The sequence below is a fragment of the Falco rusticolus genome, chromosome 5 (genome assembly GCF_015220075.1).
Source record: "Falco rusticolus isolate bFalRus1 chromosome 5, bFalRus1.pri, whole genome shotgun sequence".
Lineage (NCBI taxonomy): Eukaryota > Metazoa > Chordata > Aves > Falconiformes > Falconidae > Falco > Falco rusticolus.
In genome coordinates this window covers 48,282,546-48,309,585 of record NC_051191.1, presented here as the reverse complement: position 1 = coordinate 48,309,585, position 27,040 = coordinate 48,282,546, and the positions used below count along the sequence as shown (strand labels likewise).

Here is a 27,040-nt window from a genome sequence, read left to right as displayed (position 1 = left end):
AGAACTTGTGAGCAAGTAGGTCAAAATGGACATTTAGGTCTGCTATATCCTTCATCAGGAAGCCAAGTAAACTTTAATCCTCTGGATTTATTCAAGTCATCTTTGGTGGATGTTATTTCTGTACCTTTTCCTCATATCCTGGAATTATGGGGCCTGGAGTTATTTCCACATTGACTGACTTTAAAAGGTTTAAAGTGACATGTACATCATTGTGTTTCCCTATACTTCCCAAGCATCTATGTATGAGGTCTTCGTTAATCCACGTCTGCACCAAGTGTTCCCTAGCATCAGGGTGCCATTGACATTAAGCCTTTATAGTACCTATTTCATCTCTACTGTGAGACAAAAATAGTTTAACTGATCCTATGTAATCACGACAAGAGATTAATTAAAATGCCAAGATAGGAAACAATTTATTATAGAGAGAAGAAAAATTTCTCATCCAAAATATAGAAATCTGTACAACTTTGCCACAATCAATATACATGAACTGTACAAATTTACACCAGTTCATAATTTACCAAATAAAAGATGACTAACAAAGTTCACAAAATAGATGGTGGTTTGTGGAAAAGACTTTTACCCAATTAAGAACAAGGAAATTACAAACCAGACCTCCACTTTCTAAAAATAAGAAGTTTACTCAATCTTAGAAAACTACAAGCTAGCAAATGTACAGATAGCTGGCTGGTGCTAACACCACAGTTCAGACAGTGTCTTTATATGGTCTTTTTAAAGCCTGTTGCCATGGCAGATTCTGATCACTTGCTACTTCTGAGGCCAATGTAAAGATCTGACCATTTCCCCAGGTCATACTTACTAGTTTATCTTATGTACATTTATACATATTTGTAAGTGCTAGGTAAAAGTCTGAAAAATAAGATTTCCAGTACTATGGTGTTCATAACAATAAGTCTTGTTACTGAGCTGCCAAAAATGCTAATAATAAATGTAATAGTGCAAATTTACTCTGCAAGACCTACTGCAGAGAATCACTTTATAAATACAGATTGGGGTTGAAAATTGGTGTAGAAATTAAGTAAGATGTCTGGGAGAAACTGACCCTTCCTAAATCTTCTTCACTCCCTAGCAAGTTGCGATCATTTTGACTCACAGGCTATTAAATCACTGAAAGGTACTGTCCAAACTATGGCACTGTCACTTTAAAGTATACCACTCTAACGTGTGCCAGATCTTCACAGCTGTGACATGGTTTAAATTCCATAATCCATCCCCAGAGGTGCCCACCCAAAGTAAAAACCAAATTTATCCATCCATTTTAAGGTGATCCATCCACAGACTATATCTTAACCTGATACAGTCATCATATTGTAGCTTTTGGAAGGGCTAGTTCTGCCCAAGAGAAGTTCCTCCTTACAGCTTATTCTGCTGTCTACCATTTGCACGTTGGTGTTATTTTGGCTACCTCCTGCTGGTGCAGCTTCATACAGCACACAGATTGAGCCATCCTCTCCAATACGGTAAGACACTTCATACGGGTCAACCCATAGAGTGAGTTCGCTCGGAAGAAGCTGGAACAGTTCCTGACTGCTCAATCCAATACGCTGTGCTGCCTGTCCAATGAGAGGATCCATTTTATGGTTGATCCGGATACATCGGTAACCTGATCCCTTGCACGGCTTTTCTGGGAACCAGTGGTGTTTATAATGTTCTATAAAACAAAGAAAAAAGATTATCCTCCTTAATTCTGTATTCAAAAAGATGCGCAGTGATCATTGTTCTCTTGCAAATTTCACACCTCAACAATGTTCAAAAGCTTATTACTTTAGCATCCAGTGACCTGAAAAGCCATTAGAGCCTTTATTTTTGCTGACTGCTTGCCGAAGTGCAGTGCCCCTTGGGAACTACTTGCATACAAAGTTACTGTTCAGTGCCACCATATACAGTGAACAGTGTTCGCCATCTGAAAGGAGTGAAACGCAACTTCCTGCCACTCACAGAAACGAATATAAAAATACAGAACCGATTATATACATAGCAGAAAAACTCAAGGGTCTCATAACTCCACGAAGCAAAAAAGCAAAAAAAAAACCCCACACCTTTCCAGCACTCTCTTGAGATCACCCCCCCATGCTTAGCTCCTCACACTCTTGAGAGCACACAAAAATAACTAGGGAAGGAGCCGGGCTGTGTTTACACGCAGACTCAAGGCGTATTTCCCCACTGCTCTTCCCAGCCCGATTTCCAGGGCGGAATACAGGCAACTTCACTTACCTTTGGAGTTTTATCCCCCCCCAAAACCCGACCGTTCCGAGGCTACGTGTAGCCACCATCAAGCGCACTGGGACTACAGGGTCGGGGTTAAAAAACCCGCAGGGCAGCGAAGAAACGCTCGGCATTTGATCCTAACTGGGGCTGTCGGGTGGCCATGAGATGCTTCCAGAAGAAAGGGGAACCGAGACTCATCGTCCGTCGCTGAATTTTACTTGACACAAAAAGCAACTTCGGGGGGTTTTCCCCTTCTGGAAACCGGGCGGTCTGAGCCCTTGGAGCGGAGCCCGATGTCGGGCTGCTCCGAAACCTTTATTTGGGGAGCCGGGGGGGCTGCCTGCGCGACGCCCGAGCCCCTTTTGTTCACAGCCCTCTCCAGCCGCCCCCGCCCCGGGCCGGCTCGGCGCGGAGAGTCCCCGGCGGGGCCAGCCCCGGCCGCGGAGCCCCGCTCGCCCCCCGCACCTGCCCCTGCGGAGGGGCCGCTCGGCTCCCCTCCTCCCATTCCGCCGCCCCGGCCACGGAGCTGCCGCGGTCGGAGGTGCCGCCCACACCCCGCCGACCCGGGCTGGCGGCCCCGCGGCCGAGGGGCAGCGCGGCTCCCCGGCCGGAGCGGGGGAGCGGCTCCCGCCGCGCCCGCACCGCCCTCACCTGCCAGCAGCTCCTGCAGGCTCTGGCTGAAGGTCTGCAGCTGCCGCTCGTTCATCAGCCCCTTGGTCCGCAAGAACTTGGAGATGAATGCCACGGCCGCGGCGATCTCGCGCATCATGCTGGCCCGGGTGTACAGGGCGGGATGCATGGAGGCGGCGGCGGGCGGTAGCCAGCTCCCCGGGGCGGCCGGCGCTGGGACGGGACGGGGCGCGGGGCGAGCGGAGCGGGACGGGGCGCGGGGGCGGCGCGTCTCTAACTAGGAGAGGAGCGGGCGGCGGAGCCCAGATCACATCCCGGGGGCGGCAGCCTCCGCCTCCTCTTCCTGCGGCAGGGGGGCGGCGGCAGCAGCAGCGGCGGCCGCGGCAGCGCACACCGCATTTCCTGCTGCGAGGGGCGAAGGGAGCTGCCCGCCGACGGCCGCCTCTTATAGCCCCGGCGGGCGGAACTGGCGTCAGGGCGCAGGGGGCGCGCCGCCGCCAATCGAGCGATCGCACCATGATGACGGCGGGCGGAGGGGCGGGGCCGGGAAACGGGGGGGGTGACGTAATCGATTGTAAACAAATAGAGCCGGGGCGCGCGGCGGGGTGTGGGGGCGCGCGCCGGGCTCGGGGCTGCGCGCCGCGCAAGTGCTTCCGCGCGAGTCGGCCCGCGCTGCGGGGACAGGGGGGTCCCGGCCCGCCCCGCCCCAGGAGCTGGGCGGGAGGCGGCGGCGCGGAGCAGAGCAGGGGGACGCCGGTGGGGTGCGGTGCGGTGCGGTGCGGTGCATCCCCGCGCAGGTCCCGCCTGAAGGACCCCGGCGCGGGCAGGGTGAGGCCGCGCTGGGCGGCGGCACGGCCGGGCTGCCCGCCCGCCTGCGCGGAGCCCGTAAACGGCGCGGCTGCCGTGCTCCGCGGCCGTGTGGGCACGGCGGCTCGCTGTCGCTGGGGGGGCGGGCGGCAGCCGTGCGCTGTATCTGGGGAGAGCAGAGCCACGTCAGCGGCGGGGGCGGGGGGACGGCAGAGGCCGCCCGAGCCGGGGGGGGCCGCGGGAGCGCGCCGGCGGGGGAGCTGCGCTCCTCGCTGGGCACGGCGGCTGCGAGCGGGGCGTGCTCGGGCATGTCTCCCCGCGCAAGGCCACGCAGGGCTGCGGGAAGGTCCCTGTGGCCAGCAGAGGTGACGTGGCTTTTCCCTCTGTCTCTTCTCTCGGAGCCCCGGGGTGCCCTAGCGGGAGCGCTCCCGCACCCGGCGCCCCGGGGGTCCTGAGGGTGGCTCTGTCGTCACGTGTGTCTGCCGTGGCCTTGAGGCATCGGGGTCTCCGGGCAGGGGCCCCCCACACGAAGGGACAGCCCTGTCCCCGTGCAGCTGGGGCCACCAAGCCCCCGGGCACCCACCAAGGACGGGCAGGTCGGCGGGGCCAGTGCGTGCTCGCTCCGTGCGGGCACCCCAGAAATACGACTTGTAGCCCCCCCGTGCACCTCGCGCACGCTGCCCCTGGGGCTGTACAGTTCTCCCAGCTTTTGTATCGCTTGCCTTGAAATAGGAAAAATCCAAAGCGGACAGAAGGACTGATGTGTATTACTCTGTGAGCGATGGCCAAGCAGAGTGTAAAGCCTAAAGCCTCCCAATGCCATATATCTCCCTTTATGGAAAACCAAAGGGGAGATGAAAGAAGCAGCAGAAGGCCTTTTTTGTTTTCCCCTCTTTTTTCTTTTCTTTTTTTTTTTTTTTGGAAAAAAAAAAAAACCACCCAAGTGTAGCTGCTTGGATAGAAAACTCATTCTTCTCCTAGGGTATATGCCCTGCCCCTTATGCAAAGCTGCAAATGAAATACAGCCTGGTATTTACATGTACAGTTCTTCCAGTCAAAGATCAGAAATTGGACCATTAAAGGCACAATAGTAACACGCAATTAAATCCTAAGATTTTTTTCTCAGTAAAAATAATTCAGTAATGGAAGATACAAAAATACACGCGTGAAATAATTTGAATAAGAAAGTACACCATTTTTGCTTGTCTGGTAGAGATGTAGCTGGATAGTGCATTTGGTCTTTTCTCTGCACTCTGGATCTACTGTCTTAGACTCTCAGCCTCAAGAGACACTCAGATTGACTCTATACACAAGGGAGATCTGCAAACCACCTTCAACAGATAATCCTGAGAGCTCACACTCACAGCTTTGCTGCAAAATGAAAATGTTGGTGTGGGGTTTAGAGCACAGTCTCTGAAAGTCTTCCCCCCCCACAAACCTCTGAGTATTACGTTAGTGATCATGAGCTGTCCCCTCTGTCCTGTGAGGCAGGAGGAGCTGCCAACTTGGCCCCTCCTCTGTGTTGCTCCATAGGTGCCGGCCTTTCTTCTCCCAGCATATGTGAGGTCTATCCAGAGCTGCCATTTCTGCTTTGTTCATGGGGTGGGATTTGCTGTTCTTCTTCAAACCTTGAAGCAGCAGCTGCTTCTCTTCTTTGCAACAAGGAAAATACCGCTTCTCTAGTGCAAAATCGATGTTGTTCTCAAGAGTATTGCAATTACACCGAAATAACTACTGGAAATACTTCAATAAAAGGGAGTATGATGTTTGCCACCTTTGCTTGGACCTGAGCTTTATCTGGCCCGGTTTCTCATCTCTCCTGCTTAGTGCCAGCCAGAATCAAATACTCAGAAGGAGTTTTAGGAACTGCCAAGTAGATAGGTCGTGTTACATAGTAGCACCCAAAAGCATGAGGTTTAAAAAGCTTTCTTCGGCTTGCTACAGCAGTAGCTGTTATGGACAGCAAGGCTGTTCAGTTCAGATCTGAGTCACCCCCTTTGAACTGTACTGAAGAACATAAACGTAACAGCATGCACCTCATGCATGCTCTGTGAGAGGGGAAGAAATTTAAAAGTTATTTTTATCTTTTTTGTTAAAAAAAAGCTTCCTAGACCATGGAAGCGTTTCCCTCAAATCTCTTGCAAAGTCAATAAAGTCAGAGCACTTTAGAAACTGAGAAATGGTGATAGTACTTATTGCTTACAAACAGTTACAGCATGTATGAAGAGGGTCTTTATGGAAAGGGTAAATGGCTGTGCGTACAGTTCCAGTCTACTAGTGACTGAATGAACTACCTCAGTGTTTCTTACTGTGCAGCCAGCAAGCAGTTCAAGTGTAGCTTTGAGGCCAAGGCTCTGTGAGATGCCTGCCAGCAGGACCTCATCCCTACCTGTGGGAGGGAACAAGTAGCTGCTGATGCAGAGAACTGTCTTGTTTTCCCAGTCTAGGCAAGTCTGTCTCCGTCTCAGTGCTATGGTGGGAAAGCAAAGGAGCTACTACCATTTGCTGCCTGTGAAATGCTCCCAAAGATCCTCATCTTTAAAGTATGCAGGCTCTTAGCGATGATGAAGGCTTTGGCATACAGCTCACAGGATCAGGGAAAGTCAGCTTTCCTTGATAGGACTTCAGTGGACAACATCAGAGAAACTGAACGTACCTTGGCCTGTTGCTGGTTTGCACCTTAGGGTCCTGCCAGTATGCCAGCATATTTCACTGATCTGCTGTTTTGCTCTGAACTTCCTCACCACTTGTACATTTTGGCATATGTGAAGTGGCTCTTACTTTCTCTGGCCGGTCCCAACTGTTTACTCCAGCCTCTGCACCTCCAGACACAGAGGAGGCAGTTTGCCCAGTCAATAGCGCAAGATACTCACTGATACCTTAATGGCAGGGTGCTGAGGAAAATAAATGTAAACATTTAACAACTGCCTTTTTTCAGCCCATCTGATACTTTAAAAAGAAGCAGAGGCCCTAGGGAGAGAAAATAAAGAAAAAGAGTATGTGATCATGTAATGAAAGGCTGGATCATAATGAATATGCACAGAAGGGTTGAATTAAGGTTGTACTGGCAACCCAACTTCTGATATTTCCTAACTTTTAAGCAATACAATGCAACCTTTACAACATTTCTTTCATGTTGTTTTGGCAGGAACTGTTTCTCGCCATTGGTCTGGAGAGAGCACTTTGTGAGTTCTGTCATAATGGAAATAAGTAATAGAAATACAACTATTTTTATCTGTGCCACACACACACACATAGACACCCTGCAACTATTGCAACATGCTCTTTTCCCAGCTTTTTCTGAAGGAAGCTACTGAGTGTTCTTTATGGTAACTAGGAAAACTCAAGAGTTCAAAGGAGAAGAATTAGAATTTTTTGTTGCTTTTTTAAAAAAAATGTTCTGGTCTTAAAAGTCTGAATTAGTATATATTTGTTTAGGAAAATAAATATATACAGTGCGGTTTTATTTTTTTTTCCTGTTTGGGACACTATTCCTAACAGAATAAGGAAATGCAAGAAAGTGTGAAAGTGTTATTTTACACAGTACCTTGTTAAAGCCTTTGAGTATAGAAAAGCATTAGATCTGTTCTTTTCCTGTTTCTCTGTCAGTTCTAGCTATGGTTTTCTACTGTTTGCTGTTGACCTAATAAAGAAGTAACAGTTGAGAAATAATTGGTATTTGTTTCCAAAAAGCTGTGTATGTGCCTTAGATTGGCATAAGCTTTCTCTCGCCTGTTAACTGAAGAGTATGTTTTTGATCCATAAAATACATCAGCAATCCGTTCTATGTATAGAGATTATTTTTAGTGTAGGTTGATGTTATTGAAGTGCCACATTATTTCTGTGATTTAGCAAGCATTTGAAAGTGTATAGCAGTAGGTTACTACCTTTTCTTGTTGCTTTTGCAGAGGAAAGCATACCATGGGATACATAAAACATTTATTAATGTTTTAGCTCTCTTCAGTCCTTGCTCCAAAGACATGGTTGCAGCTGTAGTGACATTAATTTGCTATTCCAGGAGACAGTTGTAACCCTGGCTGGCCCTGCATGTCCATGCTGTTCCCCACAGGACCCCCATGGGGTCTGGTTGTGAGTTCCCACCAGGTTCTGTGAAGTTTTCAAGCAGACATGCCTCAAGCTACAGCACTGATACTGGAATCCTTCTCAGAAAGACTTTGGCCAGGCGAGTTGGATTAAGATGGGGACAGCAGTGGCTGCCCCCCCCCCCCTTGCTGCAGGGTGAGTGCCCCTAGGTGCCTGCCAAGGGTTATGTTGGGCCTAAGTTCTTTTTCCCTGAAGCCTTGAGGGCAGGCTGTCATTCATATTGTGTTGCCACAAGAAATTTTTGGACTCAAGCTCAGGCTCAGCGATGTCTTACAGATCTAGCCCACTTGCAATGTGGCATGGTGCAGTGGGGCAGGACTCAGGGCTCTCCGGCTCCGATCGTAAGCCTTCCTCTCAACACAGCATTACGACATTGAAAGTAACCACAGCAATGAGTCTTTTATCCTGAAAAAGTGTGGGGGTGAAGAAGTCAGTCGCCTATTCTTCCGAAATGGAGAAGCCTTGCTTTTGAAGGCGTAAGATAGGCTGGTATGAGTCACAGAAAGGGCAAAAGTCCAATTTGTGACCACACTGGGAGCCCCCTTCTCTCTTGAGCATGCTCACGTGCACACACATGCACACAAACACAAGTGCATGCACTACTGTACCTGTAGATTGGTGTATCAGGCAATTAATCCCTCAAACCATTTCTCACGCAAGTACGGTCCTGTTTAAGTAAGCAGGCCAAGTCCCATAAGCCAGTCCCGTTCTGCAGGCCAGTAACTGTCTAACATCTCTGCCAGTGCAAGAAGTTTGAGAGGGGATGGAAAGACTCAGAGGGGCAAGAGGAAGCCGTCAGTGTTGGTTATACCTACCGCATGTTCTGCAAAAGTAATGTCAGGAAAACCAACTCATGACATCCTAAAATGACAAAATACCGCTGTACTTACTCCATACAGAAAAAAGCTTGCTCTGTAGAGGGCTGAGTTTGATTTCAAAGGGACCACTCACAGAGAAGATACTTCTTGTGGCATAAGCCTCAGGTGCCAGAAACCAGAATCTGGCCAGGACAGATTCAACAGAAGGCTTTTCCTCTGGTATTGCTTTGATTTCAGCAAACAACATGTGACAGCATGCACACGGAGCAGATAAAAGGCAAATTCAGAAAATATTATTCTTGTTTTGTGATAAAGATGAATATTTTTCTCCAAGTGGGATAGTAGCAGGTGTGGCAGCACATGGGGCACTTGTTTTTAACAAAGCAATCATAGTTTGGATCCAGTAACAACAAAAATTTAAGAAGACAATAGAAGCAGATAAATTGCAAGCTTGTCAGTAGAGAGCTCCTCACAAAACAGGGTTATACATAGCCATTATTACACATCCATTTTTTCATTTCTATGCACTTATGAATAAAACAGGAGAGACTAATATAGATGAGATAAACAATCAGATATTGTAGTCCTGCATGGGAAAGTTATTAACAACAATATTAAAGTGAAAGGAGCTTTTAAGTGTAAAGAATGATTTAACCGTTTGCTGTCATGCTCTGCAATCAAATGATGTCCCCTCAGATTCCAAATTTTTACCACTCCTGTGTTTTTTCATAGTGCAGCTGGGATGGAAGGGGTGAAAAAGAGGTTTATAGTTCTCTGCTTTCCAGAGTTTTCTGGCCTGCATTATAGCTTTAGGAAGGTCTGAAATAATTTCAGAACTCCATTGTCCATAGTGGCTATATGTGGGCTCTTGCTCTGACCGGTGACTGCCAGAACAGCCTGTGTCAGTCGGCACAGGGCTGTTGGTCTCCCTGTGGTCAGGCATAGGGAGAACCAACATAGGTAACCTGCTGGAAGAAGAATATCCCAAAACCCACTTAGGCATTTCAGGGATTCTTTGTGGTGCTGAAGTGGCTTAAAGAACATTTAGTCCCGTGTTTAATGCTGTGTTAAATGGTGTTCTTGAAGGGTTGATTTCTGGTTTTGAAGGCAGTGGTTCCCAAAGCAAGGTCATCGCCCTCAGCAGGGGTCATAGCAACGACAAGTAGTGTCCTGAGCTCAGCCAGGAGTGGGTTTCTTCTGGTGTTTGTGCTAGTAGCTGAGGAGGCATGAAATCGGCAGCAGGGAAACAAGATTACAGCTAGAACAAGCTTACCAGATACTGCATTAAGGACAGCAAAAATCATTACATGTGGCCTTCTGCATAATGTTTATGCACAGAATAGGCATCTAAACATCTGATCCATCTAAACACATCTGAGCATATTTTTCACAACATATTGCCAGAGCGGAACTCCATGCAGTGGAGAATCCACTGGCCTAACTGTATTAACCAAAACCCAGGAATTTTAATAATATGTTTAAAAGAGTATTTCCTGTCCGTTAGAATTAAAACTGTGGCTGTCTGCAGATTTTAGGTGATCATTTCATCAAAATAATCAAAAGTTTTAGGAAACCAATATGTTGGTCCGGCAAGTATTCATTTTTCCTTAAATATCTACGGCTTATGTACTTTGATTTATGATGTAGAGAAAAAAAAACCAAACCCACATTCATTTACTTTCTAGTTATGTAAACATTTCTCAAGCAGCTTTATTTAGGCTTGTGATTTGGAAACTAGATGCGCTTTCTAAACGGATGGCTCCTTTGGACCAGTTACTGAGTACTAGCTACAAACCTTCAGCAAATCTGCCTGTCTCAAAAAAACTTGGGAACAGCAAAACGTGGAGACATTGTAACGGTAACGCTGGAGCTTTTAGGCTAGGCCTGCACAGACTACAAAGGCCATTGCCCACTGTTCACTTAATAAGACAGAAGAAACAGTAAAACAGTGACTATAATATGTAGCTAGACATGCACACCTGCCTCACAAACTCATCCCTCTGCCAAAGCTGGACATTATGGTTTTGGTTGTAAATCAGGTGCTCCTGCACGTGTTTAATTCAGTGCAGGGTCTGCCTTTGGAGGACAAATGATTTCAGATAAGCAGCTTTTTTATTCTTTCATTGTGGTCTGTCTTATCTAAATCCTGCATATCAATGCAATGAATAGTCTGGTGTAAAAACAGGTACTTAAAAGCATTTCTTTTTTCTTTTTTCTTCTTTTTTTCTTTTTTCTTTTTTTCTTTTTTCTTTTTTCTTTTTTTTTCCCGTTTTTCTTAGCCAACACTTACCACAACTTACTCTCTTTCCCATTGTCATTCGTAGTCATGGCACTGCTGCTGTTACAGCTTTTCTATTTCCTTGCAATGGTATTAACTCTAGGCATTTTAATCAGTCTTTAACAGAAATTTAGCCTGTGAATTCTCAGGACAAAATTAATATAATCAGTTCTCTAGGACAGATTTGGCAGGCTGAAGGAACATCACATTGAGAGTCTGTATATTACCTTCCTTTAAGTACTGATAGGTTTTCTGGATATAATCAGGTGGAAAAAAAATAATTAAAAATCACAGATACACAGTTCTTACTTGTTCTTGGAGCTGTACATATATTGCTGTTCAACTATGTTTATGTGTGAACACTTCAAATATGCTTGTGTAAAAATGTAGTCATCCCTTTAACAGGATTGTATTGCATGTTGCATGCCTAAAATTAATCTTTTTGGCCAGTCCCCATGCAACTCGAACTCTTTCCCCAGAAGCGATGAACAAACCTGAGCACTCAGTTACTTACTTTCCTAAATTCACTCATGTGAGCAATCTCCCTGACTTTGATAAGATTATCCAAATAATGGCAAATGAACAGGATCATGATTTTAGGGCACATAACCCAAGACTGCATCTCAGAGCTCCCACTGCATGCTTTTTCTCCTTTCTGCAAGATGTGCCATAAACTGAGGAATCTGCTTTGTCCTATATTGCCTATAAATTGCCAATTCCTACAAAAGAAAGAAAAAAAAAAAAGAAAGGAAAAAGGAGTTCCTGGTTTATAATGGTACTATTTTTACAGAACACAAGAACTGTCTGACTGTTAATACAAGTATCTTACATGAGCATGCTTGATAACACTGGGAAAGGAGGGAGAGGGGCCTGAATACAAGCAGAGGCAATAGTCGACTTTTATCTCACCAAAAAAGAAAGGTTTTTTTTCCTCTATTGTTTTTAAAGAACATCAGAAAAGACTAACTAAAACAGGAACAAAAATCTGGTGAGCAGAAACATGCACCTCTTATAAAATTAGGCCATTAGTTCTGATTTAGATTAACCAGATGTCTCAAACAGGCCTGTGATGAAAAACAAGGCGAGCACAGCTATGTAATTAAAAAATTATAAAAAAAAAAACAACCAAAAAAACCCCAACAACACAGAAAACCCACAAAAACAAAAACAAAAGAAAGAGGTGCATAGCACTTATGAATCTAAAAAAGCACAGCCTTGTGATCTAAGTCTTTTTGCCTTCTGCTTCCAACAACTTCCAACAGTGACCATTTGCCCCTCCCCACGTTTGTCTCTGATGCGTTTCCAGAGCCAGAGGAACAAAACGCTGCCCGATCCCCTCAAAGACAATGGAGAAGAGATGTGCCTGGCTGTGTGGGAGGAGCCGCTCGATTCTGCCATGTAGCACAGAGTACACATGCTTCGAACCGCATTAAGTGTTCCTGGGAGCAGGGAACAGAGTGTTCCAGCAGAATCTAACACACAGGCAAAGATAGAAAGCCATTTTCTTCACAACTACGCAATGCATTAATACAAGATCCTGAGCTTGCAGAGGATGAACCTACTGTTTCAGAACTTTTTCTTTCCTTGTCTTTTTTCATGTTAATTCACTTTTAAATTATTTAAGAGGACTGTTTTTTTCAAACATGATTTTTTAAAAAAATTCACTGCTTCGTGAAAGCCTGCTTATAAAAAATTACATAAGAGATGCAGCAGCCGCATAAAGCATCCCTTAAAGATCTGAATAAAATATCTTTGCAGCAATATTTTCTTCACCTTGGGTTTTTGTGCCACATAACTCAGCTAGTAGTCAGTGGAGAGGAAAAAAGTAGAAAGTAGTATGAGATAACAGGGGAGAAGGGAGAGCTAAAAGCATGTGTGTCTGCACTGTGGAACGAGAACATGGTGCTGTGCTCCACCACAAGCAGGTGGAGCCCCACCAGCTGCCTCAGCCCCACTGTGAAGCCATATCATTGCAGCCCGCTCAGGCCCTAAAACTGCACTGCTTCATACTGAGAAACCAACGTGTGCAAGGCCAAGGCAGGGAACGTCTACAGCACATTCCTTTCCTCCGTGTAGACATGCCTTCATTGTTTCCACTCAGTTTTGTTACCCTGGAGCTGCAGGGTATTTCCTGCAGAGTCATCTTCCCCCACCAGCTCAGAGCTTCGGTCTCATCTGCCAGGCAGCATGGTTTCATTAGAGCCATGCCAGAGCCAGTGCTGCCAGCACCCAAACACTTCTGTTTCACATAAAATAAAACCGAAAACCCAACAACAACAAACTTTGCCAATTCCTTCTGCCCACCCCCCCCACCCCCCACCCCAATCCAGATCTGCTCAAAGCTACCTCCAAGTGTGAGTGCATGTGGGTACCCATTGGGGTTTCTACATTGATAACACAGTATAAAGGAATTACTAGGGATGTCCAGGAGTGATCATAAGAGAGCTCCTTCAGTTGCTCAGTCCTAGAGGAAATGATCTGGCCATCAGTTATGCAATATCCTACTTTGTATCAACGGCAAATTCACTATATAAGGATGGCTTAGTAATAGCTGGTATTTCCTGAAGACTGGTCGTCTCTTTTGTTCTTAAGGAGTAAGAACTTTCGTACAGTAAGAAATAGTGATTGAAACCTGGACTTCTTATGTAGGTTTTGAATTGCTGCACTACTGCAGTGATTTCAACACAAAACAGTCGTAGAATGATGAACCACATTTTACTTCTCTGCTTTGTTGATTTAACTGCAGTATTTCAGCCAATGGCCAAAAGTATAACAAAGATGAACTTCAGTTGCTCGAGATTTGAAAAGAAGAGTAATTACAATTCTGGGACAAACAGAGCAGCTATGAGGGCTCAATAGCTCAAGGTGCATTGATGATGTGAAGAATCCCACTTTCGTGAGGTACAAATATATTTTGCGTTTTGCCAGATCACAGTGCAGTTGATAACTGTGGATCTCATTTCATTTTCAATCCAATAATCTCAAATAACTTTGACCCTGTGTTTGTAAATGCCAGAAACTTGCTCTGCCTTCCCCACTGCAACTATAAAGCAGCTACATTGACCACAGAAATGCTTATGTCATCGTTGGAGGTTTTAGAACAAAGACAATAGCAGTTTTACTATTCCTGATAATGGTAAACACCCTCCTTTGTGAAGACAGACAAAAAAGATTACCTGTAGTAAATAAAGGTATGGATGGTCACATAAAAATGCAATAGTGTTGCTCATTAACTCCAAAGATTGGAGACCAAGCATATGTTTAATGGAGGGTGGAGGAGAATTTTACATGCGCTCATTTCTGAAGCAAATGAAACAAAGGCAGTGGAATATTTTTGTTTTATAACTTCCATGAGTCATTTCCAACTATTTTTATAGTTATCATTACTAACTTCTTCATTGATTATATATCAATTGCACTAACTCCTTGAAAAGAGGGTGACCAGCTTGCTTATCTGTACCTCCCTGTTCTGGAAGTGTAAGGTGAACACTAATGACAGCTGCTTGCTGGTGCGTACACTTCCCAAGTTCAACAGGCTTTCTTCTGATGTCAGAAGAGTTTTGCCATGCATGTCTGTGGAAAGAGGGTAAGATTTTACATTTTTCACTGTGCTGAATGATTTAGAAACCCTTCCTTTAAAATTCACCAAGCCAGTTTTCTTTTCCTTCTCCTGGCTTTTGGCCTATTGCCTGACATTCACATGTTGTTTTTCTCAGTTTTAACTGACAAAGCATTAAAATGCTGGGAAATAGATAAGGTCCTTCTTGCCAATAGCAGAGTATGAGATCAGTCATTGCGGAAAGGCAGAGTCCAGAGGATGCCTGGTTAGGAACAGTGTCTCCTTGGTAGCCCTTTAACAGGTAGCTTTAAGTCCTAGGATTGCAGGACTTTGGTTACCCCATGCACATGTCAAATGGGTTTAAAAGCTATCAAAATTATTGGAATACTGAAGGGCCAGTTCAGAGGGAGTTAGGCATAAACATTATTGTAGAAGCAGTTATATTTATTTCTAGGATGGTTGTATGAACTGTTTTGCCCTTGCAAATCAAGCAACACAAACAGTAATGAATATAATTCCTTTGCTAATTTGAATTATTTTAATCCCTCTATGAATACTAAAAGAACTAAAACATATTTTAAAATTGATGCCAGAATGGTTAATGTTTTGAATGGCATATTTAATTAAAAACCCAAGAAATGATAAATTAAAAAAACCTGGTAGATTACCACATGGATTACAGCACTGATAAAACACAGTTCAACAGACACTTTCCTCAACAAGTCATTCACAATTTAGATGCAAATAGAGAATTAAATTCTAAATAAGTTTGAAAACATTTTCATTTAACAGATTTTGAAGCTTTACTATTAAATTGGGACCATTTTATTAACCAAATAAAGTCCTACTTCATAAGAGTATGGAATACAAACTGCAAGTAGTGAAGAACTTAAAATTTATTTAGATGTGTCATTTGTACATCCCAGAGCTAATAAAAGATGGGCACTTGGTTTTACCTCCACTTAGCAAAGCCTTTTATGAAAAGAAAAAGGGAAAGGGAAAGGGAAAGGGAAAAGGAAAAGGAAAAGGAAAAGGAAAAGGAAAAGGAAAAGGAAAAGGAAAAGGAAAAGGAAAAGGAAAAGGAAAAGGAAAAGGAAAAGGAAAGGGAAAGGGAAAGGGAAAGGGAAAGGGAAAGGGAAAGGGAAAAGGAAAGGGAAAGGGAAAGGAAAAGGGAAAAGGAAAAGGAAAAGGAAAAGGAAAAGGAAAAAGGAAAAGGAAAAAGGAAAAGGAAAAGGAAAAGGCAAGGGCAGGGCAGGGAAAGGGAAGGGAAAGGGAAGGGAAAGGGAAGGGAAAGGGAAGGGAAAGGTAAGTTCTTTCCTCTTCTTAGAGTTGTACAGGCTCTCCCATACCCCTTCTGCTTGTCCCAGCCATAACTGCCTCCCTGAAGACAAGGGGACATTGGGCTAATGGCCAACGCTCGCTCATGCCACCACCTCTGGGAGAGCTGTGGAGGGCTTGGATAACACAAGATGCATCCACAGGCATGCACAGAAGGAAAAGCCAGGACAGGAGAGTCTTTTTGTTCCTGTGTGGTTCCTGTTTAACCTCTGATTAACTAACACTCCTGTAGCATATTAATGCATTTCCTCACCCTGAATTGCAACACATGGCCCTGTCCACAAAGCCACAGTAGCTGTGCCTCTGTGCTGTGGCCCAAGAGAAGCGAGTCTACAGAGTGAAACTTTTGGTGCTGAGGACCCAAAACTCACAATATACAGCTTCTGGAGCTTGGTCCTGTGGGCTATATGTGACCACCTCTATCCTGGTCTGATGGGCTGTACGTGCATTAGTGGATGGAGCACTACAGGTGTGTGGACCTTCACATGCATCAGGCTACTTAAGTGTTGTGGGCATTGCTACAATGGTAGGAGTGAACTCCAAGTGTAGGGCATGCCGTGGAGAGCCCCAGGACTGACAGGACAGATGGATGTTGGTCACCTCAGAATATTTTTGCTGCCTGCTTGTGAAAGCTACACCAGGCAGAGCGCTGGTGCAACGGAGGATCTGGGCTCTTAGCAGCCATCAAGTCCATCTTGCAGCTGACAATGTGACTGTCTAAATATATCCATGATTAGGGCTACCCTGCATAGATTAAAGTCACAGCTCTGTATCACCCATCTGAGGCACAACAGTTGGCCTGATGACAGCACAGACATGAACTTTGTGACCTGTTTTTCCAAACTGTTTTTTAGAGCACGCTTTAAATATACTGGGTCACTGTCTGTAACAGTGGATCACAACAAATGCAATCCCTTCTCCAAGGATGGCTTCCTTAAACTCCATAAATTGCACCATGGTGGAGCAGACTACATGATTAGGAGGTCATATCTTTAATGTTTCAAATGCCTGTAAGTGTGCCACCTTGAATTTTTAACAAAAAAAACCAACAAAAAAACAACAACCCCACCCCACTAAAATGAGTGTATAAAGCATCAGTAAAAGCTTTAAGCAAAAGCAAAAAGTTCAAATTCAAGTGTTTCATTTTATCACCACTATAGCAATGATGCATAAGATACCCTGTTTTCTTATAATGCTACCTCTTCTTATAAAGAGGTCTCTGTTATCTGTCTTACACATTTCAGGGGACAGAAACTGATCCTGTGGTCCTGAACAAGCCGCTCTAATTTCTTGTCTGTCCAGAGCTGAATTTAAGGCATTGCTGCCTCGACAAACAGGAGTTCCTTTGCTCTCCCTCAGAAATCCCCAATATAATTATAGAAGATTCAATTCTTCCTGCATTTTTCCCTAGGCAATGACCTGCTTTGCTGGTATGGCAAAATCAACCCCGATTTTATCATCCAGCGGATGACAAAGTTGCCTTATCTTTTTCAAATAAATACAACTGGGAATTGCAAAAAGAAAAAAAAAAGACCTTATTCCTTTAATTGTTCACTATTTTAGTATGAAGAAGTTACACACAGGGGAGCCTTGAAACTTCTTTCATGTTCATACCCTTTAATTCAATTACGGCCCTAAGCTAAAGCAAAGAGCTGGAGTCAGATACTATTGCTGCTGATAATGTAACTGCCAAAAAAATTAATGGCATATAAACAATTCAAGTAGCTGTTTTGTTATGAGATTCTCCTTCTGAAGCAGGTTAGTTTGCCTAGTAGATGACAAAATTATGGATGAATTCCTGACTCACTTTCTTCAGTCTTTGATTTAAAGTAGGCCACTGGATTTATGCACTTGAGGTGCAAAGAAATATTTATATTTTCTAAATGGCCTTCTGTGATCTGAAGACATCAATGGCATATATTTTCTTTGTATTGACTGGGTTTGGAGCCTAGGGGGAAAACAAAAGTGCAAATAATGGATTGATTTAGATGGAATTTGTGATTATAATCTAAAGATTTCAGACACATTTTGAGGATGTGTGAGAGGTCATGTAAAGACCCAACCACATGTGGGGTTTTCGTATAGTAAAAGTATTTGCTGCAAAATGTGTGACTTTAAAGAAAATGGATTTTAGGCTCAAAATCATTATTGTAGTCAAAGGGAAGGATTATCAGCCTGATACTGAGCACTAAAGAATGAGTAACAAAAAACAGTCAATAGGAAAGCAGAAAAATATTTAAATGAATTAAAAAATAAATGTGCAGTCATGATGAATACTATTACAGTGAGACATATTCATGTAGTACCAAATAAAGAACTCAGAAATACATATTCTGACCCAGAGAAGAAAAAAAAAGAAAATATGTAAAATGAAAAAATACTCAGAAAAATGTCTAAAAAATCCTGTCTCCTGAAACCCATGAAAATACCTAAATCTGCTGAAAATATGTGAAAAGGTGGATTCCATGATAAAGCAAAGATACTGAAATAAATTACAGTGTGTATTTGAGGAGCTGCATTTTTCTTAGGCATGTTGATTAATTAAATAATGACAAAAAAATGAAGCATGAACAATATTTGCTGTACATATTTGGGATGACTGGACTGAAAAAGGCATCAAATTCTGAACTCCTAACAGGAGAAGTCAGCTGTCAATCAAGTATCTACATACAGATCCTCTCTCACCACAGGGATGTAAAAAAGACGATAGCTTTGTCTGCTCTCACTTTCAGCTTTCAAATACTGCTTTTGATCAAACTGATCAGAAAGTTCTCAGTGAGGAACTCTGAATGCACTTGAAAGTGATGAAACATTGGCAAACTGGTTTGCTTGTCATCTTCTCCCAGAAGCTCTTGAGTCACAGAGTATCTGAAAATAAGGGTGAGGTGGGAGGGAGGAAACTTCTCCCCATGTAATACATGCAAATGCCCAACATCCAAACTGCGTAAGATCTTCTTAGGAAACTGGTGTGGGTCCTATAGCTTATATTATGAGAAATAATTCATCTCTAGTGAAAAAGCTGGTTCCTGGACTTCACTGCACCTCCTCAGGATGTCCACGCTGCCTGACCTCATTAATCTTGTTTTTCATGGTCACTGTACTGTGCAGTTATTCCATTAACATATTGTAGTACTGCCTGAGGCTGCTTTAATGTATGCTCTATTCTATATTTTCCTAATTTATTTAGGCATTTGTAGCGCATTGACCACTGTAGGGTCTCTCTGTCTATAGGCAAATGAGGAGAGCATATGGCGTGAAACTGTGAGCTGTTGACTGTGCTCCTGGGAAGACCTGTAAAAGGGCACAGATAATCTGGCACGGCAGTTCTACACATCAGCTCAATAAAAAAAAATATATTCAAAAATTGCAACAATTTTCCATATAGAGAACACTTTATATACATTTATGCCTATACATACTGTGCACTGAAGGAAGGGAAGGGAGAATGAGCCTACAGCCTGTAATAGGTGTTTAAACCCCCTGTCCAATTTGGAATTCAACTCAGAGTAGATGTTGCAGAGCTCAGAAGCAGACCACGTTATAAGACAGTGCAGAGAACAACACGCAGTTCACTCACTGTACATTCTATTTGCTGTCATTTTTAGAGGGAACAATAGAACTGGTCAGATTCAGCAAACAAAGTAAAAAACTGTGACAAGGCTGTAATAGAAATGGGCCTCCCTTCCATGAGATCATCCTTTCTGCATTTCACATATACACATACATTTCCTTGCTTGGAAATAAAGGTCATAATACTTCTATCCTCTTTGCTCACTGAGAGTATACATGGCTTCTCTCTTTAGGAACACAAAAAAGAACAATATGCCAACTGGCAGATACTAAAAAGCATGAGAATGGTTTGGTTTTGGTTTTTTAGTTACTCCTAGGTTTAATATATGTTGGTGCAAGTTGTGAATCAAGTATCAATTATTTTGTTTTGCAAGAATACATAAGTATCATCTACTATTGAAAAACATTTTAAAATGTTTAAATGAATGTTTAAATGTTTAAATGTTTAAATGTTTAAATGAAAAACATTATTGAATTGCTTCACAACCAATCCTTATTAGCATTTTATTTTTATTATTAACTGTATTTAGTTGAACAGAAGCGGAGAGAAAGTCTGATATGTAAATGTTTCAGGTTTTTGTCATCATTTTTTAAATTGTATCCCATGTTTAATGGATAGTCATCAAATGGTATCTGTAGTACATTATGATATGTATTCCTTGTGTAAAGAAAAATATCATGGATTTTTGATGATATTTATTCAGAAATGGTTGGTGACTTTGGGTGCCAAATTTGAGACCCTTTAACAGATGTACCCATAGTTACTGTGAATACAGTTCACACACTAAAGATCTAGCAGAATAGTAACAGTGAGAAACTAATTCACTCAAAATCTAGGGAATTTAAAGATCAGGCAGTCCGCCTTTGGTTTAAGTGTTAAAACATCCACTCATCCCCAAAGTAAGCTGAGACAGCACTGCTCAAAATAATGAAAAGCCAGTCCAACAATGAACTAAGTGCTTGTCACCCCTCTGTCTCTCATTACATGTGCAGTTGCTGTCAGCACAGAGAAGACACGTTTTTAGGTGAGGGAGCAGTTACCAGCTCACAGCCCTGCCTTGACCATTCATCCCTCCATAATGGCAAGGAATAAGACAACTGGGAGAACAGAGCTGAGACCTGCTGGAATGGTAGGAATACCCTGAAAGGCTCAAAAACTAGTTCAAATTATTTCATGGCAAAGAAATAGCCTTTGAAATAGTTTGAATTACAAAAAGTGAAAGTTTACTGTTAAAACATTTATTGTTTCTGGGCCACAGGGGGCATCTGAACAGGGAGGGGAGAGCTGGAGCTGGATGGAAGAGGGAGTTTCTTACTGGCATGTTGCCTGTGCAGCATCTCAGGCAGCACGGAGAGCAGATATTTACTGGGGAAGGGGAGCCCTTACATGTTCAGGGCCTATTCAGTTACCATCTGATCAGCCTGGTCCTGGATGCAGGTAGGCTGCGACGGGAAGGTGACCCCATGGAAATATGAGAGGAGGGAAGCAGAAATATTTATGTTCCTCCCCAGATCCATTTTCATCTACAGTATCACATATAACTTTATCTTTCCATGTGATCCTGACTTCGGTTCTAGGTGGAGCTTCTGGAGGTGAGGAAATACTGAGAAAGTGTTGGAAGTCAGAAAGTGGTGTTTACACCTTGCATGTCCTGAGAGAACTGAGTTCATCTTCTCATAAAACCTGGAAGAAGAGTCCACAAGCAGATATGTGCACACCACAGTATTTTGTGGCCCCTACACCACAGGGTCATATGGAGATAGTTTTGCTGGAGAACTGACCCTTCCCACTGATTCAGGTCAAGAAAGCAACCGTCCTCTTGGGGAGAAAGTCCAGATTCCAGAAATAATGCAAAAAAATAAGCTCTTGCCATTATACTGTACTGAGAAAAGAAGTTTAAAAACTACTGAACATTATAGCTCCTCTAACATGATCGACCAGATCTCCAAAGCAAATTAGCCAGCACATCATCCTATTTGCAGTCCCAGCCTAAGAAAGATTTTGGATCATCAGAGAACCTAAATACAGCCAGTTGTCCTGCCAGTAGGAACATATCAGCCTTAAATCCCTGATTTTAACCATACCAGTACATTCTTGGAACAGGAAAATATATTTACTCAGAAACTGATGTCCAGAAGTGTCATGAATACCAGCTGATCCAAGCCTGGATAACTTCTGGGTGCTTCTGATGAGGGGACACACCATGAATAAAATTATGTCTTATTTCAGCAAGACCTTTTGCCTCCGAACAGCTAAAAGCACATTATCAGGGCAAGAGGTGACAACTTCAGCTCCAGATAGGATGGATTCTATAAAGAAACCAGCTCCGGGATGAAACACGGGAAAACCTGTATAACTGCATACTTTGCACAAAGTAAATGAACAATTTATAACTCATTCACATAATGCAGTTGCTCACAGTAGGAAGCAGACACCACCACCATATTCACTGAAGCTTTAGGAAGACACGATTTTCACTCTGCTTACAAAAAAAGGCTGCTATCAAAGGCCTAAAGGAAACTGTAGGTGTTAGCTAGCCTAACCATTGTGGATTTGGCTGCCAGTTTTGTATCATATTGAGATTGTGCATGCTTGTATGCACATCTAAATGTCAGCTCCTTACATGCCTTGCAATCAGCTGGGTCATGTTAACGAGATCTTCCTAAGTGTGTCTTCAGGTGTCCTCCCAGCTAAACCAGGTTTAATCAGTCTTTCCTCAGCCTCATTCTCAGTAACAAATTACACCAGTACTTTCCTCTTACCCTCAGTGCTGTTAGAGCTCTGACTTGATGAACTGAGATAAAATGCATATGCACATGTTTACATGCAAAACAATACCGGTTCTTGCTTTATGAATGTCAGAGTGTTTGTCGTTGGAAATTGGTTTGAGTTGCTTGTTTCCAGTCTGGGCTTTGTGGAGGTGGCTCAGTGTGTTTTGGGGTGAGTGAGTGATACTGCGTGCAAGAAATATATGCCCAAAATAATTGAAACATTTGCAGACATGAGCATGCCTGCCCAAAATGTAAGAACTTAGAACAAATTCTCTGTTTGCATGGACTTTTTTTTTTTTTCCTTATCTTTCACCTGAAGTTAAGTGGTACCAAAGTAAAAGAGCTGTTTGCACAGTGCAACTTCATTCAGAAGTAAAGCATTTGACTAGTTCCATGATGTAATTATTTTGCAGGGTATTTAAGCTACTGAATGATTATACTAGAATTCAGACATTCTTACAGTATTTTCCAAAATGAATTTCTTATTATTTTCTCTCTTACATTCAGTACATAAAGAAAATAATTTCTGACCTACATAGATGGCATACGAGAACACTCTCCCCCGTGTTTTCCAAAGTTTAATTCAACAATCAAAAATGACAACAGCCTAGATAAGCACAAATGTTAGCCAGCTGCACACTAGCACAGACATGTTTCACGGAGGAGGTGGTAACAGCTCGCACTTTTTACAGATACAAGGCTGGTGTAGAGTCATGTTTGCTTTCCATTAGATATGTTCTTAATAAATGTGCATTGCCTCATTGGAAACAAAATAAAACAACTGCTGCTAACCTGAAGACAAACTTCAAGACACCCTTCAGTTTTCTAGATCATAGTTTGTTATCTTGAAATAACACATGCGTTCTCATAAGCAGAGGTAAATTTTCTAAATACTAACAGATTTCCTACTGCTCAAATGCTCCTGTTACAAAGCATGTCCTCTAAGACAGAATGAATATTTCAAGTCAAATGTAGTGATTTTCCGTCAACGAGACTGAAAATTTTCCCTTAGAGCCCAAGCACAGGGAAAGCATGGAAAGCCAAAAACTAAGGACTGCTCTTTGGGGAGGGGTGGCTGGCTTCCAAGGGTACAAAGTACATGTCAGAGCAGCTGCAAATGCTTGAACTGGGATTCAAGCACACAACCGCAGCCCTCATGGTGATTAAGCAGTAAGTTAACTCTCTGTAGAAAGATCTGTTATTTACAACATGCAGTGCTCAGCACTCTATAACCAAGGAGGGAAGCACCAACTTGGCTTCTTTTCTCCAGTCTTAAATTTATCAGCAGCTTTCAGATCGTTCCCAACACACACTGCGCTTGAAGCTCAGACACCTGGTTATACCAGCTTTCTTAAACATGCATTTTAAATGTATTCCTCCTCTGATTTTATACTTTCAAACCAGTTCAGCTATCACCTGATTGCAGTTTACACACAACCCTAATCAACATATTACAGCTTGGGAACTGCTGTGCCATGTCATTCCATTAAAAGGAAACGAGCTGTTCCTGTGATGCATTTGATTGCGTGTTCACATGACAAAGTTAAACCCTTTCAAAAAAGAAAGAAGAAAAAAAACAAGTACTAAACACTTTTTGAACTGTGCAGCCATATGAGGTTAAGCATTTCCCATATCCTGCATAATGCTGCTTACATTATGCCTCTGGAAACCTGTCCCGGTATGCTTCTCACTGCCTGGAATCACAGGGTTGGTGGAGGCAGGATCTTGAAACCACTGGCACTGGCTTTCAATACACTCCTTATTTCCAAGTAAATATTCTGCAAGCGTGTGATTTTTTGGCACTACCCTAACTATTGTGGCATTGCCCTGAAGGACAGACTAACCCAGTTTAAAGTAAGTGTATTTAATGGTGCAGAGTTCTATAGCCTGTCTAGTAGGACTTTAGCCATGGCATTGTAAATTATTTCAAAACCAAGTTACAAACCAAAGTGAATTTTTTGGTTGACTTTTTTTTAATAATAATTTAAAGGTTGTTTTGCAGGTTTTTCTTTCTGCAAGGTGTACAGGTTTACCTAATTATAAGCACATTTATGAAGGCATCAAGTTTAATTTTTGGCTTTTGAATCAGAAGATAAATTAGTGTTTTAAGAAAGATGTATATATTGAGCTTGCTCAAAATATATGCAGCCAAGAGGAAGACAAACTGACTGACTGACTGACCCTCCATCCCTCCTACCCACAGACAGAAACCCATATACTATGGCCAGATCTAGTAAATGCTGATTCAGGGGGAGTTCATTTCAACTTCTTTAGTTTATGTCCAGCACATTTGTTGTATTTTATGTCAATGGCCATGCACTACTGACAGGAGATTCAAATTTTTAATGGAAAATACTTGGTTGTGTTGTTAATAAAGTGCCTGGCTGTTAATTTATGTATCAATAATAAAACATGCTTTAAGTATGATCATTACTCTGTCAATGTTTTAACACAGTAAGAAAATTATCTTCAGGAAGAAAATAGTCCTGAAATTATTCAACATGGACACAAGTTACCCAGAGTTCTAAGATTGTTCAAAGGGTTTCATAATGAAACTAAAATCATGCTCAGTTTGGAGTTTCTTCCATGATCAACATTTGGACTGGGCATGCTCCAAGGTCTATATGCTTCTTTCAAAGATTCTGCACTGGATTTTAGCTATGCTCCTTGTGAGCTATTTCATAACCAAATGATGGGGAAAGTGTGGTCCTACAGTCTAAGCAAAATCTAGTGAACTTGAAAAATTATGAAACAAAAAATTCACCCAAGGTCAGTGTCCAAGTACAGAGTATTAAGACCTAGCATACTCTTTCTTGGTGGACCCAGATTTCCCTTCCTTCCTGTTCCTGGTGAAGGATAGATAGAAAGTAATTTTGGCAGCTAAGTTAGAGACATTAAATTATTGTTTGTCACAGTAATCTTTTTTCCATCCATTTTGTTCTGATGGTAATGTTGCTCTGATTGCCACAGTAATCCACCATTTTTGTTCCACATTTGATGAGGGAACGATCAGGTAAGCCTGAATAACATGCAAATATGAGTTTGTATTTGCATACCACTGTCTTTTTTTGCCCATCAATGTTCTTTAAAACAGGAAAGGATTTTTCTTGGTTAGCACATTGGTCTACAGAAACACAAGAATGGAACAATATCACCATTATAGGGATTACATAAAGAGTTCAGAAAAATGTATGAAATTGTCCTGTTTTCCTGAGTATGCAAATATACAAACTAAATTTTGTTCTTCTTAACTGACTGGCATTCTATGTCTTCTTTGAATAGGACTTCTAAGGACTACTCAAAGCCATTACAAATGCAGAATGGACTAGGCCAGTAAGTCAAGGGAAAATACAGTTTTTCTCCTTGCAGACTCACATTTGATCTAACTATATTGGTCTAAGTATGGCCCTGACAATTTAAAGTGTTTCTCTTGCTAGTTGTGCTTGAAGCCTTTGCCTCTGTCTACAAAAACAAAGTGGCAATTGTGCTATCAGAGCTCTGGTGTTTGAGAGACTCTCAAATCCTTGCTGATGGCTATGGAGACAATAAATAAGATAAGAATTTGTTTCCCCAGTATATCTGGATATTTAAGGGTGAACCAGTCCTCAGGAGACAGGTGTCTAGACCAGCGAAACAGCATTAAGTAGCCTACCATCTGACAAAGCGGATAGCATAAGCATGGCCCCACTCAGGTCAGTTAGACAAAGCTTTACAAATCCCAATTTTGCCCCATCAGCAAGATATTATGTCAGGAGACTGGCAGCAGAAAGGTGGTACATGGATGAAAAGTGGGTCAATCAAAGGTGAAGAGGCACAAGAGAAAGTGTTTAGCTGGTATTGCTTCTTGAAGATAAGATTATCTGAAGTCTTGCATTTTCAGTTGTAAGATGCATCTTACTATTTGGTTCAAATATTTACTAGACCCCATCAAATAATCAAGCGAGATTTATTATTGTTGTTTCCAAAGCTGATTAAGGAGAACAGATATTGCTTGTTAATCTTTTCCTGTTATACATTTAGAATATATGCTCCTGCATCTCTTTTCAGGGCACAGATGCTAAAACCACAGGACATCATTTTAATCCTCAGGTACAGTCACAGCTATGGATCCAACTGGTTTTAGTCCAGGTAAAGTAAAGCCAACTGCAATATGCCTACTTGCAAAACCATAATTGGGGTAACCATCATCTAAGCAAATAATGTTTTAGCTGACGCATACACAAAATAAATCTCTCTCCTTTAGATATTAAGTTTATAGTCTCTTATCGCTTTACATGGTGGGAGGTAAGGGCAGTTCAGGAGTTTATCCAGTTTTTGGTAGCAGGGCACAAAATGCAGAGCTTATTTCACTTGAATGCAGCCAGCCTTTGACCCTGGCTAGCAGGGAAACAGCTATTGCCAGAGTTGCAGATGACTCTCTCACTTTAGCTGTGAACCTTGTAGAGGAAAAATTAATAAATAAAAAGCTCCTGAATTAGATAGAACTTTTCAGCCCCCAAGCTGCAGTAAGACTCAAGTGTGCTGAAGCAGCCAGCTTTATCTAGCGATAGTGAGCAACTCGTAAGATAGCAAATGAAGAATGCAAGCATATTTAAAGCATCTGCTTCAGGTTGGAAAGGAAACCTAAAGTACATACTTCTCTAGTTCAAGACTTTGAAGGAAATATTTATGGCTCATGGCTGCAAATAGGTAGCACATTTAAAAGTATTTCTTAAAATAACAAGGAGGAAGCGGTTGTTAAATTGATTGTTCATTAATTAACAGGGCCCTGGAAATAAATGTATTTGCCAAACAAATAATTAAAAAATATAAGCTAAACCATTTTTGGAATACAAATTATATCTTGTTTAAAATTAGCTGTTTAAAGAGATGACAAGGTGTGTTAGAGCATCCCAGCTACAACAGTACAGAATTCATGGGGAAGAAAAATCTTTA

The 27,040-nt window shown here is 42.5% G+C and overlaps 1 protein-coding gene across 1 annotated transcript; it reads right to left on the bottom strand.

Annotated features, from left to right (window-relative positions):
* Positions 1 to 388: 388 nt before the first annotated feature.
* BTG1 (BTG anti-proliferation factor 1) lies at positions 389 to 3,298 on the bottom strand. The gene is made up of 2 exons (XM_037389110.1): positions 2,881 to 3,298; positions 389 to 1,672 (listed from the first exon to the last, which is right to left on the bottom strand). The coding sequence occupies exons 1-2, from the start codon at positions 3,026 to 3,028 to the stop codon at positions 1,308 to 1,310; spliced, it is 513 nt and encodes a 170-aa protein (XP_037245007.1). The 5' UTR covers positions 3,029 to 3,298; the 3' UTR covers positions 389 to 1,307.
* Between the last annotated feature and the right edge of the window lie 23,742 nt (positions 3,299 to 27,040).